Raw genomic sequence first — 21,476 nt, forward strand, 5'->3', positions numbered from 1 at the left:
ACAGATATTGTACCATGAATATTGGTTGGTTTTTTGATCCTGATGGAAAATATAATTTGCTAATGTATTATATGTGCCAATGTGTGGAACACTGGCAGAGGAGGAAGTGAAGAGGAGCCAGATGAGAATCAATATTCTTTGTACCATGGATATTGGTTGTTTCATTGATTGCAAAAGAAATAAAGAGAAGCTGGATGATTCCAATTAGTATCTTTGTAAAATAGAGGTGTAGGGCCTGACAAATATGTGTGTGAGAGACAAATGGACTTTACCCACCTCCACTGCCTGTAATTCACTTTTCCACCACCGCTACCAACACTTGTTCACCACCATTGCCTGGATTGACTTGTCCACCTCCACTGCCTGTAACTGACTTATCCACCACAACCTCTTATCCACCAGTACTGCCTGTAAATTCACTTATCCACCACCACTGCCACCACTTGTTCACCACCATTGCTTGCAATTGACTTATCCACCTCCACTGCCTGTTATTGACTTATCCACCACAACCACTTATCCACCACCATTGCCAGCACCACTGCCTTTAGATCCCCTAAGTTGTGCAAATACAACAGCTTTTCTTACTTGTATAGTACCTAGTGTATATTAAATGTAAATATAAAGCCACATGGGGTTACAATACACAATATATGCACATGTACTGCTCAGCAAGTGAACAGCATTTGCAGAGTGCCCTAAAATTAAAGGGCAAATAGAGCCAGAAAAATAATTCAGCTAGAAAGTATGTGCCTTATGCAGGAGCTTTATGAGCACTCGGAAGATGCATGTCTTTTAATCTGTCCCCTAAAGTTCTATATGATTATGGAATCTTTGTCCAGCCGCAAAAAGGGTGACCAGACTGGCATAAAGTATGCCAATAAGCACTTAATCATGCTTAGTAAGAGAAGCCCAATTGGTCCAGTGCCAACAATCCAGACAGGTTGCCCTGAATCTTTGCTGACATAAAGCTGTTGTGTTGTGAATCTTTTACACCACTGCACACGTTTATTGTATTCTATTTTGTTAGTCTTTTCTCTGCCCTTTTCTTGTACATTAGTAGAACAGGTACCTGGTACTCTTCTTGATGTACTCTGTATATTTTGTATCTCCTGCCTCTTTCTCCCCTTTTCCCTGCATGCCGTTGGTGCACCCCTTACAGGAAAGACACATGTTTGATACAATATCACTACTGATCCAGGGATCTTTGGAAGGAGAGATGAAGCTAATGGACAATTTGTCTGGCTCTGTGTGCCACCATTACGCCCTCCCTCCCTCCGACAAGGGCTCCTCAGAAAAACAGGTCAGTCCCTCCTTTCTTTAAAGTACCTTGATATACCATAAAAGACCATTCAGATTAAGTGTCCCCACATCACTGGTGGAGTAAATGTTGAGTACAAGTGGAAATAAGGCTGGCATTTCTAAGTATGCCCTAACAGTTTAGTTATCGCAGTGGATTGTCCGTTTTTAATACAGAATACAAATTATCCAGAAATGTTCCTTCATTAGGATAAGTCCACTCTTCAGTGAAGAACAAGACAAGGCTTGACCAGCCCTTGCTTCCAAGCCACTTGGAAAACATAATAATACGATATGCCTTATTTTCTTGTTGCCCCTGTAATGGTTTCTGGTCTTTTTTCTTCATCTAGATACCACTGGCAGAGATGGAAGGCCTTTCCATGACATCGGACATTCTATCGGAAAAGTCATGGTCCTTAGCTCTGACGGACGACTCCTTGCCAGATGACCCTAACCCCAACCCATTCGGTGTACTGGAAACCAAAGTATGACCACCTCTTACTTTTTGTAGACAGTGTACCTAACGATGCCATATAGCAGATCTTGTAGTAGAGTTTTGTTCAGAAAGCTGATCTCGCTTCCAGACCAATTTCAGTATATCATTCTTTATGGTGGAATATTATTTTCAAAGGGTAATTAAAAACATTTCAATAACATATTTTTCTAGTAATCAAGGACCTCAATCTTCCATTTTTTTAAAAAAAAAAAAATATTTTTTACAAAAGCCATCTAAGCCACCAAAGCCAAGTGGTACCTACTACTCCTGACTCTCCAAGGAGAGAAAGCTGATTCTGTTGCTGGGGGTGGTATGTGGTACATATTCATGAATATTCCAGCCTATTAAAGGATGATGCCACCAACAGCCCTGTGCCAGAACTGGATCTATGAACGCAGCAGGGCTGTCCGTAGGACAGTTGAACCAGTTGGGTTCTAATTGGGCTCTGCACAATGGGTTTGTGCTTTTTGTCATCCTTCATTCAGCCCCCCCCTCACTTCTACAAAAGGTTACAGGTAGGCTAAACATTAGTACAACCGTTTTAAGCAACTGTGCTTTATTTGCAGCCCGGACTGCCCGAGGAGAAATATTCCACAACCACAGAGGAGGCTACGAATCTTCTCAGCGTACGGAAACCCTCCGTATGTCGGACACACTCTCTGCCCAACGACAGCTACATGTTGCAAACAGAAAGCTTGTGCGCTGAGTGCCAGGAGCAAAGAAACCACTGTTACCAGAATTCAGGTAGTAAAACACTGATTTACCTGTTTATTAGTTATTAGTCATGCTATGTTATTGTGAAAAAAATGGAAACAAGTTTTTGTCGCCATGAGTATTCAAGATTTGTCTAATAGTTAATCGGGGGAAAAAATGAAATAAAAACCTACACATAAAACCTGGAGAGTGTTTCCTAGGCAAAACACAATTGAAGTGAACTTAATATAAATACAGAAACCGTTATCATGGGACAAGTCATGATTATGCAAGTCTTCTAATAAATATAACTCCAAGTCACAGTTTAGAATGTTATGGGTGAAGTTTCGAAGTTACACCAATCAGGTCACTTGTAACTCAGGAATAGGGGTAGCAATTGACAAGTGCAGACAAGTTTGGTGCTTTCCATATTTATAAATCTCCCTTCCCAGGCTCCAGCACAACGGTTCATTCTCAGCCAAATGACCTCAACTCGCTTCTCCAAGTGCCACAAATCTCCATCCCTTCAGGAAGTACAGTGATGTCAGAGATTCCCAAACTCCCAGCCTCTCTGCGCTCTCCTTCTGCTAATAGGATGCTTCGTAGACAGGTACAGTAAATTGATTGTAAGGTTGATATCACTACACTGAGTGACTGAAATTTATCAGAGCACAAGTCACATGAGTGAGGGCACCTGGGAAATGGCAATATGTCTAGCCCCATGTCAGATTTCAAAATTAAATATAAAAAAATCTTTTTGCTGTTTTGAAAAACATATTTCAGTGCAGACTTAAATGTGTTTTGAAGAAAAAAAACACATTTTCCCATGACAGTATCCCTTTAAGGCAAAACGCTGAAATATATATGTTTATATTTATCTGTAACTTTATATGAGTCAAGGGGGAAAATTAGACATCAAACAGACACTAACTTATTGGGAACATTGGGTTTTTGCACTTTTGTAGTCACTTAGTCTGGTACCTGTGTTTAAAAGTGTATTACACAGAAATCAACTAAACATTCTTAACTGATATGTTGTGGGCTTGGTTTGATATGTTGGTTATTTAGTTATTTTCTGATACAAAGATGAAAATACTGGGAAGGGGTCCATAGGTCAATAAAGTAACTCGCCACATAGTTGGAAGAGGCCCACTTGAGCCTTCAGCTTAGGGAGCAGAACAAACCATATAGATGTAGAGCAGGCACTCAAAAAGCAGTCTTCCAAACCCTTGACCTGATTTATTTGGTTATTTAGTTATTTTCTGATATAAACATGAAAGCACTGGGAAGGGGTCCATAGTTAAATTAAAGTAACTCACAATATAGTGGAAGAGGCCTACGTGTGTTGTCCTGAACCTTAAAACCATATAGATGTAGATCAGGCACTCAAAAGGGCAGTCTTTCAGACCAGGAGTGTAAACTCAAGTAAATATTTACTGTATGTACTTCTAATATGTGCACACAATATGTGTACATAAATAAATATGTACTTGATTTTACACTCCTGGTTTGGAAGACCAATCATTGAGTGCTTGCTTTAGATCTGTATGGTCTTTTCTGATATACTGTAACCTGTTCTGCATGGACGTTTTGCAATGGACAGTAATAATGCAGTAGACTCTCTTCTACTATAACTTATTAATATTATTATGCATGTAACGTTTGCTTATCTCTCTTTCTAGGAAGCAGTCAGAACCGACTCTTTGGAATTTTCTTCTGATAGCAGGGAAAATGTTGCGGTAACTGAGCCCCCACCTGTATTTGTTCCAGTTTGCCAGGTGTCCACAGAGACATCCTCAGCTTTCATAGAGCCAGAAAGAACTTTATGCCAGTTGAAACGACGCAGTGTTTACACCCAGCAAGTCCAAGATACCTGCAAGATGTTCAGGTACCCGGATACTTCTCAAACCAATATGAACACATTAAGAGAAACCTCACAGATGCCGGAGAAAGCAGATTTGTTGAGTGAAACATGTTGTAGGCGGCATCTCAACTCCAAAACTTGTAAAGCGTTAAGTGTCTATTCTGCAGCATACTCCTTAAGCCAGAAACTGAAACTAGGTAACAGCAGCAATGTTATCTTGAAGGACATGAAGAGGTTCTACAGCGTAGATGCTCAAGGTGTCCTTAAAAAGACATCTTCTTGGTTGGATGACCCCAGAAGACATTCCATAGAAATTTGTTCTTTAGAGAACACTCTCCATCGCTACTCTACTTCACGTTCTTGCGGATTCATTAGTCACGTATTTCAGGAGAAAGAGGACTTGCAAATAGTGCAGAGGACAGGTGGACAGGATCCTGTCTGTCCAGATTGTGTTCACTCAGGAGAAGCCTCAGAACAACCACTCTCATACATCTCAAGTGGACAATCACAATCGGCAGACTCGACCGAGCTCAATAAAATAGTTGACTCTTTCATTCCCGAAATGCAGACATCCCCTAAACCACTGGGCGATTTAATTTCTGTTGACAGTTTTTCTATGGATACTGTTGAATTAAATCAATGATTTAGCGATCGGGTGCCAAAATAGAGCTGATTCTATTGGGTAAACTATCCAAAGAGGGACTTGTGGACCTTGCAGCTCTGGGAATATACTTGAACAATGCATCTGCTTGGACAATAGCAATACATTTTCCAAAAGGATTTTCACACTTTTGTTTAGTTAGAAACAATAAGAGAGCTCAACATGTATAATATTTTTTATTAAATAAATTTATTGGAGTATCTGTTTTTTGTTGGTAATTCTACTGCAAAGAAAATGCAAGTTTGGAAGCTCAAAACTGTCCAATAAGTAATAATAGCGTTTTAATGCATACCTTAATATTTTTATAACGGGAGTCTGATGATTATAACTGTTACTTTAATAAGAACGAGTAGTATTGTATATCGCCATATGTTTGTTGTCAGAAGGAACCCAACCTACAGTCCTCAAGCTGTACTGTATGTTGCAACTGGAAGATGTGACATGAATGATATATTAAATGAAAGGCCCCCCATGTAAAGGAGAACTAAAGAAGTAGCTAGCAATGTTATACATTATGTTTTGGGTTTCTGTACCAGCCCAAGGCAACCACAACCCTTTAGAAGTAAAGATCTGTGTCTCCAAAGATGCCCCAGTAGCTCCCCATCTTCTTTTCTGCTGATTCACTACACATGCTCTGTGCTGCTGTCACTTACACTTACTTAGGGACCCATTCACAATATACAGTACACATAGAATAGAAATGTCACAATATAAGGCTGAATAATAATTAACACAGATAACTACATGGCAACATAGAAACCAGTGCAACTAGCACGAGAATCTAACAATCAGCCCTGTAGCATCAGCTTATATTACAGACCAACCTCATTTTCTGCTGGATAATTAGTGACGACCCCTAAGCTTAGCTTCTCAACAGCTGCTCAGAGCCCACTGAGCATGTGAGTGTCACAGACACTTTCCAAGATGGTGCCCCCTGTGACAAGTTTGAAGTCCTGGATCATTGCTGCTATTGACAAGCTGAAACTTTAGGCTGGTGCAAAAAGTTGAACAAATAACATGGCATTTTAGCCATATTAATTTTTAGGGGTTAGTTCTTCTTTAATATTTCCAACTCTTTAACCAGTGGCATAACTAGATGGTACTGGGCCCCACAGCAAATAAATTTTAGGGCCCCCAACATATCCAGTGTTTGTCCTGTTTTACCAATATATGTTCAAAATGCTCATCAATGAGAGCCTCATGGGGCCCCCTGTACCTCCTGGGCCCCCCTGCAGCCGCAGGGTCTGCTTCCTCTGTAGTTACGCCCTGTCTTTAACATAGATAACCAACTTCATTCTTCTAGTTCTTTCTGAACTACAATGTCAAGCAGTCAAAGGTTGGGTGTTAGTCAAAGTTCAAGCTGCCCACACCCAGCCTACATGCCAACCAAAGTCACCAATGGGCGCAGGTATATAAATAAATGCAGCAAGTGGTTTCAGCTATTATAAAAGGAGAGGTTGGGGCAAAGGTTGGGGGGCTCAGCTGGCTACAAGTGATGCCCATGACCACTGCAGGGGGAAATTGACCACACCCTACCCAAAGGTGTTGATGTATTGTGGTGATATGCAAACTGCACTGGGTCCAAACAATCTGGAATAGAGTCCTTAATGTGTCTTAACACCGGCGTCTTCACTGCGATTAAAGGTGGTGGCACATGGGGAGATTTAGTGGCCTGCGATAAATCTTAGCTACTGCGGGCGACTAATCTCCCTGAAATGCCTTCAAACCGGCAAGAATGTGAATCGCCTGCGGGATGGCATAAGCGCTGCTTCAGTTTTCCAAAGACGCTGTTCTATTATTATTGTCATTTTAACATAGGGTAATCATGGATCTTATGGGTTGCAGGTGTGTTTGGGGACGTCTCCCATTCTGTCATGTAGTCAGGATAAAGCTACCAGTGTGCATAAGTCAGAACAAATACTGTTGCACTGGTACTATACACATTATCCCACAGGTACAGAGCCTTCCCCTGACTTCATACTGGCTTCTGCAGCCTTCCCCTGACACCTCCTTGCAAAATGTGTCAGCCATGCATCAAGTAATTTTCATCTTTCCACTATGAGGCTCATAAACTATGGGTTGGTAATCTCATTTCATAGTGAAGTCATCTTCTACCAAAGCAACAGTGATTAAAGGCGAGGCCCTGAAAGTACCACCGCACAGTAACACACCTTTGTATTGTTCCCTGCAACAGGGATGTGGCCCAATGGTGACTGCAGATCTTTTGATTTTCAGTGCTTGTCCTTGTCTTTATTTAAAGTGACAAAGACCAAGTTCTCTGTATTCACCCCGGACCTAATCAAAGGAAATTTTGTAGGAAATATTTTCTATCACTTTTATTATCAAGCACATGCCTTTGATTTAACAAAATCCTTATAGTAATGTTTATAGTGATAGGGGATATCAACTCAAGTAAAGAAGAAAATGTAATTCTAAGAAACTTTCCTATTTAGAGATGGATATATATATAGAGAGAGAGAGTGGTAGAGAGTGGTAGAGAGTGAGTGAGAGAGAGAGAGAGAGAGAGAGAGAGAGAGAGAGAGAGAGAGAGAGAGAGAGAGAGAGAGAGAGAGAGAGAGAGAGAGAGAGAGATACAGTATAGTAAAAGATCCCTCTTATCTATATGGCTTAAATTTGGGAAGAGAAAAAGGGAAGACATCATTTTCTTTTTGTAAAAAGATCCAGTTGGGAATATGAATATTAAAAAAGCAGCAACTGTTATCAGTCAGAGAACAAGTGTATATTAAACACTCAACTTCAGCATTTCACATAAAAACATGTATTAAAAAACATAAAAGCAAAAACTAAGCATGACCTCTACAGCTACAGAATGGCTTCACAATATCGTGCCAGGTTAGAGGGGAACTTGATGGTGCAGACCTCCACTGATAGCTTGAACACGTTTTTGGATGGTGGAAGGGAGACAGGACAATTGAATACACATTAGTTTCCCAGTATACATATCACAGAATGAATTAGGGATGTTACTTTCTCCTTTTGAAACTCGCTTGGCAGAGATCAGGGCACACATTCAGTTTTGCCTTTAGCTTATGTATAAAAGCTGTATCATGGATAAAAAAAAGATATAGGAGGCTTACGACTTTCCAGGGACAAAGAACTTTAAAAAATACGTTAATATGTGGTTTGCAGGAACACAACATGATCTGGTTCTAATTTACTGACCATAAAAAGCCTTCAGAAACAGAACATGTTAATATTAAAGAGACCGAAGCCATAACAAAAACTTACAAAACTCTCCCCACAGTGTTTGATCGCCAGAACCATTAGCAGTAGGTGGGGGACAAAACACTTATACTCCAAGTACATCAATCATCTGCAAACATGGGTGACAACACTTGGAATCACCGTGTTCCTTTGCCCTTACACTCAAGGCCTAAGGTTTGAGATAAACACAATGAAGTAGGAAGGAAGAAGGAAACTATGGAGATGTTGAAGAGAAAAGTGGAGAATCCCATGGATAAATGAATACAGAACATTTGGGCAGGAAAGATAGAGCTGTTACATGTTTAGTCAGGCTTAGTAGGAAGAACAAAGAGGTGCAGAGTGAAGGAACTGAAGAACCATAAGTTCAGACGTGAGAAGGTGTAAAGATACGTGAAAAGCAGGCTCAGGAGTAACAAGAAAAGGCACTAAGAGAGGGAAGGTAGTCATTATTTCTTCACAGGTTCAGCTCTTGTTCCATTCTTTCTCTCAGTTTGTATTTCTGGATCTGGAAAAGAAAAGAAATGAAAGCTGAAACCTACACAATCCACACTGTGACATTGTCCTCAACCTGTCCTCACCAAACTCCATTTCACCCACTTCACCAAACTCAGCTTTACCTTTCCAGAAACTGTGAGTGGATAGTCTTTCACAAACACAATGTAACGTGGGATCTTAAAGTGGGAAATCTGTCGGCAAAGAAGATCAAATCAGAAACATTGCAAGCTTCCTGCTAAAGCCACTGTGGTTAGTATTGTCCAACTTCATGACCCAAGTAGCCATATTCTGTTACTTGGAGGCTTGAGGGCTAACCAGAAGAACTTTTCTTGTTATTGCTATCCAGCACCTTTGCAAACCTACCGTATATACTCGTGTATAAGCCGAGTTTTTCAGCACCCAAAATGTGCTGAAAACTCTACCTCGGCTTATACTCGCGTCACACAACACAAACAAAGCTCTTTACAGTATAACCCCCAATTTACCGTAAGTCCCCTGTCCCTTGCGAACCGATCTATTTTATTAGCAAACACCTTTTCTATGCAGCGTGCACAAACTTACTTGTTAGAACTCTATATGGATGCAGCGTGCGTGTAACGTGACACGCTGATAGGGAGGTGCTGGACTGCAGGAGCAGAAGGGAAACTTACCAGTAGCTGCTGCATTTCTCACTCTAGGCTTATACTCGAGTCAATAAGTTTCCCAGTTTTCGTAGGTGAAATTAGGTACCTCGGCTTATACTCGGGTTGGCTTATACTCGAGTATATACGGTAATTCTGCTTTTCATTTTGGCTCCAAGAAAGGGAAAAGTTTCTATTTATAAAGCAACAGTTACTATGGCTATACATGTCAACTGACAGCCAATGACATTAAACTACTAGTTGTATATTTATAGCTTCCAAGCACAGGCAGCTCTGATTTCTGGACCTTCGGTTATTCTGTGTGTCATGGAGACATACCTTTCCCTTGCAAAATTCCTTGATGTCATCGGCAGTAGCGGTCTTGTTGTCATAGAGGCGAATGCAAGCACAGACCTCTTCCCCCATGCGCTCATCTTTCACTCCAATGACCTGAGATGGGGAATTCATGTACAGAAGTTGTCATTGGAAAACTTTGGTTGTGTCTTGCTACCAGTGACTCCATTTGTTCCCCCCTTCTCCTTACCTGAGCCTCCAAGATACTGGGGTGCGTGTGCAAGAAGTCTTCAACCTCAGCAGGGTAAATATTCTCGCCCCCTCGGATAATCATATCTTTGCAACGTCCTACAATGCGGCAGTAACCATATTCGTCCATAGTGGCAATGTCTCTAAAGAAACAAGGGCAATGTGTTACCAAAGTCCCCACCAACCACTTTGAGGGGGACCAGTTTTTCTATGCTGATGCACCCCCTTTACTTTTATTTACCCTATGTGTTTGTCTTTAAATGGGAAGTAAAGTCTCAAATAGAACAATGCTAGAAATGCTGTATTTTGTATACTAAACATAAACATGAACTGACTGCACCACAAGCCTAATCAAAAAAATTATTTATGCCACAGGGGGTCACCATCTTGTAACTTTGTTAAACATTTTTGCAAGACCAAGACTGTGCACATGCTCAGTGTGGTCTGGGCTGCTTAGGGATCATCATAAATTATCAAAACAGCACAAGTCAAATAATATCTGCCAAAAGCCGATACGGCAAGACTGATTACTAATCAGAATATACAGACTGCACTGGGTCCTATGTTGTCATGTAATCTAATGTGGATTTTATGTTTTTGTATTGTGTAATACAAACTTTCTCCAACTCTGCAGAATCATTGGCTGTTGCAAATAATCCTCCAAATAGAATCCCAGTTTATCTGTTTAAATCTGGCTCCGTGATCTTTGTCCCTGCAGCTGGAGTTGGAAACAGTAAAGGGGATGTAAAGGCAAAAATAAAATCCAGTACAAATCTCTACACAGTCGCCGACTGCTCTACAGGGAAACAAACAAACTGCTTGAGCTCTGCATGGCTGGGAAGCAAGGCGGGGGCTCCCCCTGCGGTTCATAAGTATGATTGTTTCCCTGCAGAGCAGTTAGGGACCGCCTGACAATTCCTATCCACAGCAGACTGCATACAGTCAGGTTTCTTATAAAAACAGTACACATTTTTAAATTAAAGTATATTGGCGAAAGGTTTCTTGTTCATTATAGAAAGTAAAAGTGGGATTTTATTTTTTTGTCTTTACATGCCCTTTAAGAGCTTAATATGTATATTTACATTGTGGGAAGGCAAGACAAAGAAGCCTATCAATCATTATTAGTACGTGTCTATATTATATATATATATATATATATATATATGTATATATATATGTATATATATATATATATATATATATATATATATATATATATATATATATAAAGATCCTCTCCTATTCATCTTTGCGTTACTGATATCCATTGTCATTAGTGTTATCCATATGTTCAGTGTAAACCTCTTTGGGAGGTTATGTAGTAACAAGGGAAAGTTAGAATTATTACTGCACTAACTCACCCAGTTCTGTACCAGTTTGCAGGGGTCATAACTTCTTTAGTCTTCTCTGGGTCTCCCCAGTATTCCAACATGACACAGTAGCCACGGATCAGCAGCTCACCAGGGGCATTCAGTGGGACTATCTGGCCTGTATTAGTATCCACCACCTTTGCCTAAGGGAGAGCAAAATGGCACTTTTACATGCTGTTCAGGGAATGGAAAAAGAGGGAGGAGGCAAGGCCTGCAAGTGCAAAAGGGGCGGAGCTTACCTCAGTGTGGGATACAATGTGGCCAACAGTCTCCGTCTTGCGAATAAAGTTATCATGTGGGAAACCCAGAAATGTGACAGGGCTGTTTTCTGTAGTTCCATATCCTATCTGTACAAATACAACATGGATGTTGAATAATATGACGAAGGGAACATAGTTCAGACTATTGCATTTCAAGTGATTACTGTCTTCTACTAGTTCCACGAAAATCTACATAGTTGTTCCTTATGGAAAGTGCCATTTACTTATGTGGATGACCACACCCACTGGACAGTTAGGCCACACCTCTTCTTGCTTTGTGATGAAAAGCGCATTACGAGCCTGTTGAGCTAGCAATACTCTCAGAGAAACCGAGGAAACTAAATCGCATTAAAGGCTAATGTTTCCATAAGGAATACATTTAAAAAATATTACCCCTATAAAGGGGCAGTATGCCGTCATGTTCGACATGAATTCATTGAATAAAGCCAAGTGCACTGATACTGTAAAAAGAAATTTATTATAAAGGGGACTGTCGGTGCATGATCTGCCTCGCAAAGACCAAACATGGAGTAGCTTCAATTTCTCTGCTACTTACAGGAACAGTTATGAAAATATAATGTACTGTTGTGCTGTACTGTTAAAACTGACATGTTTATATAAACAAGCTGCTGCGTAGCCATGGGGGCAGCCATTTAAAGCACAGGATACACAGCAGATAACAGATAAGCTTGGGATTCTTCAGAAGTTATCTGTTATCTACTGTGTATTCTTTGCTTAAAGGGCTGCCCCATGGCTACACAGCAGCTTGTTTATATACGTAACTATAGTAGAGTTTCTGAAGCAAACACACCAGTTTTACCAGTGCAGGGCAACTGTACATTATATTTTCATTCCTTTAAAACACTTTGATTTTTTGCTGTTACTGTTTCTTTAAGAAATAACATAAAATCATAGATTCTGAGTGCTTACAACAATAGGCAAAAAGAATGTTCAGTGGTAAACTGCCCCTTTAAGGTTTACCTGCTTAAGTTTTCAGCCAAGGGGCCTTTTCTGAGTGAGCCCGGGCAAATGCCCTGTGTTAAAGCTGCTCCCAGGCTTCAGTGAGGGGTTAAGAGCTCAGGCCCCGCTCTGTTTGCATAGAATGCAGGATTGGTTCCCCCACCCATCCCATATTCCTTGGCTGCATTACAGGCGCCCCTGTGTGTGCGCGTCTCACAACCAAGAGACATGTGGCAGTTTTCTGAGAGATCTTATATTTCCAAAACACCTCACACAACTACAGAGAAGATCAAATATGAAGAAAGAATATATTGCAGGAAAGGAGACTGGCACTGTGTGCAACTAGTTGGGTAACAGAACACAGAAAATACCAGCTTTTTTGGGGGAGGACGATATGGTTTGAGGTCATGCCAGGAAAAAATCCTTTGGCATTCAGAGGGTAAGGAAGCAGGGAAAACAGAAGTGGGCACAGCGCAAGAATTTGTTTTACCTGCTGCTTCCAAGTGTCTCAACGGCAGAGGGGAAAAAGCTTAAGACAGACAACCAAACAGTGAGAGTCAGACAGTGAAGCCACAAGGCTAGGCCAGCACAGAACATAAACATTTCACTGGCCAAGAAAATTCCCTCTGTGCCGGGAATGCCAATGCAGTGCCCACACAGTCCAGAGAACACAGAGCTGTTATTAGTTTAAGAAGAGACTAGGGCAAAACAAACTTTGAGGGGTCTCATTACCTGACGATTGCTCCTTAGTCTCTACATACAGCTGCTGCTCGGCACAACTCCTCTATTTGAGGGAACCATGAAAAGCCAAGTGGGTGCAAACATGAGCAACTGCCAGGGGCATTCCATCCTACTTTTGCCTACATATCGTACTTTCCTCCTCTATCACTCAGGAGAAAACATGAAGCACATTATCTTGCCCACAGAATAAGCTATTGAGCACATTCCAGGGTGAGTGGAGGGGCTCCAAGCCAGTGATGAAGGGCAAAGATCAGATGCCGCATTCTGAAGAAATGGAGGATGGCTACCCACAGGGATAGGACTGTGTGCAGGGATGCTAAGGAAGGGTGCACAGGAACTGGGGGGGGGAGAAAGGGTGCACAGATTTGGAGGGCTGGCAATAGAGTATGAAGATGGCAGGCATATTGTATAGAGAAGGGGAGGGCAAGCAGAGAACATGAAGATTAGGCACATTGGTGAAGGTTGGGTAGGGCAAATTACTTGAAAGGGTGGCTTAACCTTAAGTTAACTTTTAGTATGTTATAGAATGGCCAATTCAAATGGCATTGTTTATTTTTTTATAGTTTAGAATTATTTGCCTTTTTCTTCTTTGTAGGTTTCAAAAGGGGGTCACAGACCCCATCTAAAAAAATGCCCTGTAAGGCTACAAATTTATTGTTACTGTTACTTTTTATATATTTTCTTTCTATTCAGACCCTCTCCTATTCATATTCCAGTCTCTTATTCAAATTGTGGTAATAGGGTAATTTGGACCCTAGCAAACAGATTGCTGAAATTACAAACTAGCGAGCTGCTAAATAAAAAACTAAGTAAGGGTAGCAATACATGATAAGAGCTGGTCGTTTGGCAAGATCGCCAAACGAGCAGTTCTTTACCAGATATGCCCACCAAAGGCAGCCCTAGGGCCAAAAAATCGGATTACAATGAGGAAATGGGTGGCGACAGGATGATGTGGTCCTCTATCCATATCTGGACAACATATGGCGGGGAGACCAGTCTGAAAACCCCATACATGGGCTGCCGAATTGGTCTAAAGGATCAATATTGGCAGCTTTAATCTGGCTGTGTATGGCCACCTTACCTCAAAAACCACAAATAGTCAATAATGAAAACCAATTGCAAATTATCTCAGAATATCACTCTCTCATTCTAACAGCTTATTTAAAGGTGAACAACCCCTTTAAGAAGAGGTATACAGGCAGAGTGCTGTAATATGAAAATGCATTTGGAATACAGATAGATGACTTGTGTGGGCACAAAAATGCATAAGATAGACAGGGCAAAGGAAAGAGTGGACGAGTGGCAACCAGAGGACGATGGAGCAAAAAGTAGAAAATAGAGGTACAGTTCAGAGAACCAGGGAGGAAGAAAAGGGTATACCAAAAGTAGCACAGACAGATTAGAACTAACAACGTGACATCTGCTGGCAGCTCCACCATCATTAAACTTTACCATGACTTGATATATGTCCCTCCCATATTCCCCATCCCCTCATAATCTGCAGCCTGGCAAAGGTTAATTTCACATTCAACTCCCAAAATCTGCCTCCTCCACATCGCTGTTTGGCTGCTGCCTCTTTTTTTTTCTTCTTCATTTTAATGTTATAAATAGGGCAGTGTGAGGAGTCCTTGCTCAGACTGCCAGTGCTCTGCGCTCACTATGCAACCTTGCTGCCTGCTCCTAACACTCAGCCTGCTGGCTGCTGCCCCATTCTTATTATGGGCATGCCCTACCAATTGCCACTGCCATGGAGGGGACCTTCAGCATGTAATCTGTGACACTGCAGGGCTGACCAAGCTCCCCAAGGTATCAGAGCAAACACGCCTGTTAAACCTACAGAGGAATAACTTTCCAGTGCTGGCCCCCAACTCTTTCAAGGAGATGAAGGGGTTAGTCTCCTTGCACATGCAGCACTGCAAGATACGGGAGGTCTCCAGTGGTGCTTTCAGAGGTCTCAAGAGATTGGTCTACCTCTATCTGTCCAACAACGAAATAAGCATTCTAGGCACAGGAGCATTCGATGAGTTGACCGAACTCACCTATCTCTACATGGACCATAACAAGATCATTGACCTTCCCAAAGGACTCTTCTCACCTCTCTTCAACCTGTTTATCCTGCAGCTCAGCAACAACAAAGTGCGTGAGTTGAAACCGGGAACCTTCGCAGGGGCTAAGGACCTCCGCTGGCTCTACGTATCCGACAATGAGATCACTAACATGCAGCCAGGTTCTCTGGATGAAGTGGAAAACCTGGCCATCTTCCACATGGACGGCAACCAGTTTAGCTCCTATCCGCTGGCTGCCATTAGCAAGCTGAGAGTGGTAGAAGATCTGAAGATATCCAGAAACCCCATAAAGATCATCCCTGATTTTGCCTTTCAGTCCTTTGGGCGTTATATGGAGTCTCTGTCCATGGAAAATATGGGCGTGGAGAAGGTCAGTATATGATTTGGGATGGGAATATACTTGCATGCTCAAATAAAAGTCTCCATATCAACCAGGGGTCCAATTGTGTTATTATAAGTGTAGAAACTTCGTACTCCAAAGATCAGAAGGGTGCCGAGGGTGTGGTTCACAAATTTGCTTAATGAAAGGGTTAACTGTAGAACCCTCAGTTTGGGTCTCTGTTGCCATGCCCTCCCTTTCTCTACGTTTATAAAGAACGGTCTGTTTATTGACAGGGTGTCTCTAAAGAAGTAGGTCCCACTGCGGCTCACAAAGCAGTCCCTGTCTATGATCCATGTGAGCTCTATAAGGGGGGGGGGAGTGCCTGGCTCTTTATAACAGAGCATTTTGTCACATCAGCACAGATCCCATCTAATACCCATGTCCTAATACTAGGGATGCATAGAATCCACAATTTAAGATTTAGCCAAATCCCGAAACCTTTGTGAAAGATTTGGCCCAAATCCCAAACCAAATCCAAACCCTAATTGGAATATGTAAATTAGGGGAAACGGTGAAGAGAACCACACTCATAGTTCATAGTTAAGACATTTTTGAATATTTGTGTGACGAAAAGTTGCGTGATTTTTTGGATTCAGATTCTGTTCTGCCAGGCACTTGGATTTGGCAGAATTCCGAACCTGCATTCTGTGCATCCCTACATAATACCCACTGTAAGCAGCAAGATAGGATCTGTGTGATTGTGAAAGAATGATCTGTTATAAAGAATCTCAGCCATAAAGCAGGACAGGACTGTTGCTTACAATGGGTATCAGATAAGATCTGTGTCACTGTGACCGAATGCTCTGTTATAAAGATAGCTAGAATCTCAGCCATAAAGCAGGACAGGACTGCTGCTTACAATGGGTATCAAATAGGATCTGTGTCACTGTGACAGAATGCTCTGTTATAAAGATAGCTAGAATCTCAGCCATAAAGCAGGACAGGACTGCTGCTTACAATGGGGATCAGATCTGTGCAGCCACTGGTACAGAATGTAAACCAGACATCACCGACGTATGAAGTGCCATCAGAAAGCTTCAGAGTGAGTGATATGAATGAAATTGTTAGGTAAGGAGAAGAGAAGACCAAAAGGTCTTTTTTTTACAAACTTTTACAAATATTGTTACTTTAGTTCACAGACAAAGCATTTGTGGGAGCCACGACTCTCAAGACACTAAACATCGAGGGCAACAAATTAAGCCAACTTCCTGCCAGTGTCCCATACTCCACCCTACAGAGCCTAGCAATAGCTAATAACCCATGGCACTGCACTTGCCAACTGGCAGCCCTGCGGAGGTGAGTAAATACCAGAGGCCCCCCTTTATCAAACAAGGTCTGGTTATTAATATTTTAACAATGACATTTTGTATGCAGGTGGATAGATGGCAGCCGCTCTCGTCCAAATGCCACCTGTGCCAGCCCATCACAATACCGTGGGCAGCAGCTGAAAGACACCGGGGCTTTTCGTTCCTGCAAGCAGCCTGTCAAGAAACTGCGGAAGACTGAACGTCATTAAAGGTGATGGTGCTCATTGGGAGGATAGAGGGAAAGGTATATGTGTCTAAAAGGAAAGTAGACTTTTCATGAATGCACTCCCCTTTCATTATTCATGTTATCAATCCAAATCCAAACATAACCAGTACTTCTCTGCACCTCCTGATCCAGGGATGATCTGGCCCATGATCAGGAACTAGGGCAGGGCTTGCCTCCGAATGAGAAGCCGGTCAATAATTCCGACTCCATTGATCTGTGGGTGGTGTAAAGCAAACCATGACTAGAGTTGTCGTACTCCAGTGTCCCCAGTGTAGAGCCGTTGTACTCCACTAGCCATGATCAGTCTATAGTTGTCATACTCCACCAGCCCCAGTTGGGGCAGAGCTGTCGTACTTCCTCAGCCAGTGTAGAGTTGTCATACACCACCGAACTAGGATAGAGCTGTTGTAGTCCACCAGACCCAATTAATGTAGTCATCATACTCCACCAGCCCCAGTTGGGCTACAGTTGTCAAGCCCCAAGTGTAGAGTTGTCGCACTCCACCAGCCCCAGCCACTGTAGAGTTATTGGTACTTACCCACCTTGTCTAATAAAACAAGAGACCTAATTTACAAAACCGGTGTCAATGCGCATAAACTGGTTTGCTCATTGCCCCATGGGTTGCACCCAAAGGCCCAGCACTTGGCACTCTGCTTTAGCTAATTCCCTCTAAATACTAAAATAAATACTTTTTAAATTAATAATGGCATCATGTTAAGATAGTGAGTGCTGGATGAAAGGAGAGAGCAACAGACAGGAACTAGAAGTATTCAGATTTTAGACAGGCACAAGGCTGGGTTTGCCTCTATACTCATATCTTTTCCATCTCACAGGCACCTAATAGGCAGTCTCGGTGACGGACTGTTGACCAGAAAAACTACTGACCTCTAAGACCAGCCAGAAGCTTCTACCAAAGTCTGGATGAATCGCCTATTTCTCCAGTCCCTAGGTTTTCTTCAGTCCCTGGTGTTTTGCCTCATGCAATCTGCTAATACATATACTGAATATAGAGTACAACATATACTTTCCCATACAGCTTTATCACATTACACATCCAGATAATTGTGTATTGTCCAGTATTCTAATCTTATATATACATAAAAACCCAAATTCCTAATAACAGCTAAGCCAAGGGTTCTTATCATCCGTATAAAACTGGATGAAGCAAAGGCAACGAATCCCAACCAGATATTTATCATAAAAATATTCAAATAACTAAATAATAACTAATAACAAAATATCTATTTATTCATGTTCAGTTACCAAGTTAAACCTCACCTGATTCCCTTTCCAAAAGCCTTTTCCCTTCAGTATCACTCCTCCAAAACCTACCTGATTCACCTTGATACCAAAACGGTCATTTCCATTAAATTGTTTATTTTCTTATATAAATTTGGATGTATATAAACATTTTGGCTGCAAGTTGTCGCTCTCTCTCTCTCATTCCTTATTTTATTTCACATCTGACCCTTTTGTTGCACCATTAGTATAAGTGCTGCCTTAATTCCAAAAGGAGGCGCCATGCTAAATACTTACTACAATCTCCTTCATGGCTGTCTCGGTAAAAATCTTTTTCATGATCTCTGGAGGTGCAATGGACCCCGCAATAACTCCTGGCAAGGGGGACAGGAAGAAGGAAAGTTATAAAGTGATGAGGAAAATAAATAAATTTTACATGAGACAAGCCTGAATAGATGCGTCTCTAAAGATCAAACCCCTATCCACAACCCATCTTCCTTACCTAAATGTGACACCGTATGGCCACCTTCCTACTGTTCCGATTATTCATGCATATTACACTAACAATCAGAATAGAAGGAATAGACTTCCTTGTCTGCAGATGCCCTATACAATGATCAATATGATGCAAGGGCAGATGAAATTTGCAAGCCATAGTTTGTGAATATCAATCGGGATCAGCAGGCCATGCAGATACCAGTAATCATAAGAAATCAATATTATTGATACATGTATAGCCAACATAAGAGCATGTTGGCCCTTGTCCAGTCCCATAACTATCTCTTTGTCCCTGCTGAGCTACTACTATAGGCTACAGCTATGAATGTAAAAGTACTATTGTAAAAACATGGAGATGGGAGGGTGTGGGCTGGTGAGACCAGAGCTATAGTGTCAGTGTACCTGAGGCCCCATACAGTAGTCATATAACACTTCCCAAGTGTCAATTACTTATCTTTTTATTAAGGTCTTTCGTTGTCCTATGGGGCTTTCTTATTTGAAAGCCTTGTTCCACTGTTGTGGCACTAGAGCTGACTAGTCCATGCACAAGCAGACATTACCTGACAATTTGTCCACTCTTGATTGAATCAGCAGACAATTGGCCCCTGTGTAAGCACTAAACCATACCCCACCCCCACACCATATCAATAGTTACACGGGCCTTGTACCCGACTCCTTCATGTTAGACTTATGACTATCAAGCTTCTCATAACAATCTCAATGCCAGCTTCCCATTGCAGGTGTATTGGGCCTGCCCCTGAGTCAGATACTGTAAAAAGGCTACAGAGAGAAACAGGTCACCTACCACTAGTGAGGGTGGAGGTGTGAGCAGCAAAGTCAGGCTGAGACAGAAGATCTATGTACATGGTGGGGGTTCCATACATGCAGTTGCACCTAGAAGATAAAAGCAACTAACTTAAGCAGCAGTACATCTGTCAGAGAGTAGGAACACTGATCAATGAACTCCTAGGTGGACACAGCATTAGCAGCGAGGTGTAATGAAATCCTAGTAGAGACACACAGCACACATAACTAACAAGTGTAATGCACTACTCTGGGGGACAAATAGAGGGCAGCATGTACTGTGTAATGCACTACTGCAAGAGACACACAATGAATCATGCAAATAGACTGCTAATAGAGATGGTGCTACAGACACATTATAGCACAAGTCCCTACTACTGGACAGCCAGAAGGTGGCAGAACTGTCATACAAAACTGGCCGACAGAGCACTGCACTAATGATAAAGACTGTTTTGGAAGGCAAGAAGCAAGATAAAAGTATAGACACATACCAAGTGGCACAGACAGATCTACTGCTCATGGTTTTCTGAATCAGGAAGGCATGGAGTGCATATCCTGTCACCTACTTGTGTCAAAACCTGGCCAAACATTTAATCTCCATTTGTCTCGGGCAGTTTAAGATAGATTGTAAGCTCTATGGGCCAGTGGAACATAGAATGGTGAGGCAAAGGAATCTAGAGACACTGTGGAATTTAGTTTAGACTGATAGGATCAGTTCTTACTTCTCAATGGAAATAGCCTCAAGGAGGGCACGAACATCGTAACCTGGAGATGGGAAGACCAGCGTGGTACCATAAACTGCCATAACCATTCCCCCAATCACAGAGCCCAAGCAGTGATACAGTGGCACAGGGAGTGCCGTTCTTACGCCCTGCAAAAAATATGGGTCCCTGGGTCATTTAAAGAACACGTGGAGACCCCATTAGAGCTGAGAAGGCTGGGAGTCAGTCCCATGTTTCCTCACCTTCTTCCAGTTGTATCCCATCCGCCTTCCCCCAAGGGATGCATTGTTAACAATGTTGTGGTGACTAAGAGTTGCACCCTTGGGACTTCCAGTTGTACCCTGGAAAACAACACAAAATAAGGGAGAAGCCACATAAAAACACTGCAGGGAGACATGGACACAGACAACATGGATAAGCTGATGGAGGGCAGGATAATTATAAGGGTTAAAGTATATTTTGCCTTAAATAGTAAAGCATAATGCTACAGCCCATTGTGCTCCGAACATTTATTTTCTGCATATTTTATTTACATATTTGGGTGGGAGCTGCCACATTGATTCCCTTAGCACAAAATGTTGCTTGTGTCGGTTTCCTTAATATATTAGTGGGACTTGCCATCTCTTGCATCAGTCGAACTATAAATGGCACAGTTGCAATACTCTGTAAGCATGGCTCAGACAAGGTAAGTACATCTGGTTGACACTCACAGATGTGAACTGGATGTTGATGGGGTCGTCACATGAAATGTTCTTCTGGAAATCCTGCAGCTGCTGTACTGAGCTTGAGTTCCCTGCCTCCATTACATCCTGGAACAGAAAGGTGCCTGGGTGTCTCTTATCCAGGACAATAACTGAGTGGAGGTCTGGAAGCCTGTCAAATAGAGGTGGTATAATAAATCACGAAAAATGCATGATTTTGTTTTCATAAAAAATTCGGATTTTATAGTAAAAAAAACCCCTAGAATTTTAAGAGTTTTTGGCATTCTGACTTTAATAAATAACC

The 21,476-nt window shown here is 41.8% G+C and overlaps 3 protein-coding genes across 8 annotated transcripts in view; 2 read left to right on the forward strand and 1 right to left on the reverse strand.

The window, feature by feature from the left end:
* The window catches only part of cacna1g.L (calcium channel, voltage-dependent, T type, alpha 1G subunit L homeolog), a 116,122-nt gene extending 110,909 nt beyond the window's left edge, over nt 1-5,213 (forward strand). For 5 of the 6 annotated variants that reach the window (XM_041577179.1, XM_041577182.1, XM_041577180.1 and 2 more), the window contains 5 exons: nt 1,163-1,303; nt 1,650-1,784; nt 2,362-2,539; nt 2,941-3,098; nt 4,171-5,213. In XM_041577179.1, the coding sequence (XP_041433113.1) occupies nt 1,163-1,303; nt 1,650-1,784; nt 2,362-2,539; nt 2,941-3,098; nt 4,171-4,995 (1,437 nt within the window). In that variant the 3' untranslated portion in view covers nt 4,996-5,213. The remainder of the gene's footprint in view (nt 1-1,162; nt 1,304-1,649; nt 1,785-2,361; nt 2,540-2,940; nt 3,099-4,170) is intronic. The other variant, XM_041577181.1, reaches the window with a different exon arrangement.
* Nucleotides 5,214-7,334: 2,121 nt separating this feature from the next.
* The window catches only part of acsf2.L (acyl-CoA synthetase family member 2 L homeolog), a 30,685-nt gene continuing 16,543 nt past the window's right edge, over nt 7,335-21,476 (reverse strand). Inside the window, exons 6-16 of the mRNA XM_018235298.2 lie at nt 21,182-21,344; nt 20,714-20,812; nt 20,472-20,620; nt 19,751-19,839; nt 18,745-18,821; nt 11,506-11,613; nt 11,258-11,409; nt 9,898-10,039; nt 9,693-9,803; nt 8,856-8,924; nt 7,335-8,743 (exon numbers count right to left, since the gene is read on the reverse strand). Coding sequence (XP_018090787.1) covers nt 8,693-8,743; nt 8,856-8,924; nt 9,693-9,803; nt 9,898-10,039; nt 11,258-11,409; nt 11,506-11,613; nt 18,745-18,821; nt 19,751-19,839; nt 20,472-20,620; nt 20,714-20,812; nt 21,182-21,344 — 1,210 coding nt within the window. The 3' untranslated portion in view covers nt 7,335-8,692. The remainder of the gene's footprint in view (nt 8,744-8,855; nt 8,925-9,692; nt 9,804-9,897; nt 10,040-11,257; nt 11,410-11,505; nt 11,614-18,744; nt 18,822-19,750; nt 19,840-20,471; nt 20,621-20,713; nt 20,813-21,181; nt 21,345-21,476) is intronic.
* On the forward strand, nt 14,887-18,630 carry chad.L (chondroadherin L homeolog). The gene is made up of 4 exons (XM_018235299.2): nt 14,887-15,663; nt 16,808-16,971; nt 17,050-17,193; nt 18,042-18,630. Exons 1-3 carry the CDS (start codon nt 14,887-14,889, stop codon nt 17,189-17,191), a joined length of 1,083 nt encoding a protein of 360 aa, XP_018090788.1. The 3' UTR covers nt 17,192-17,193; nt 18,042-18,630.

The sequence above is a fragment of the Xenopus laevis genome, chromosome 9_10L (assembly GCF_017654675.1).
Source record: "Xenopus laevis strain J_2021 chromosome 9_10L, Xenopus_laevis_v10.1, whole genome shotgun sequence".
NCBI lineage: Eukaryota > Metazoa > Chordata > Amphibia > Anura > Pipidae > Xenopus > Xenopus laevis.

Excerpts from the sequence above, each read along its gene's own strand:
- chad.L (XM_018235299.2), top strand. The coding sequence starts at position 14,887 with ATGCAACCTTGCTGCCTGCTCCTAACACTCAGCCTGCTGGCTGCTGCC. Across the intron at positions 15,664-16,807 it reads AAAATATGGGCGTGGAGAAG|TTCACAGACAAAGCATTTGT; the intron begins GTCAGTATATGA and ends TTGTTACTTTAG. Across the intron at positions 16,972-17,049 it reads CAACTGGCAGCCCTGCGGAG|GTGGATAGATGGCAGCCGCT; the intron begins GTGAGTAAATAC and ends TTTTGTATGCAG.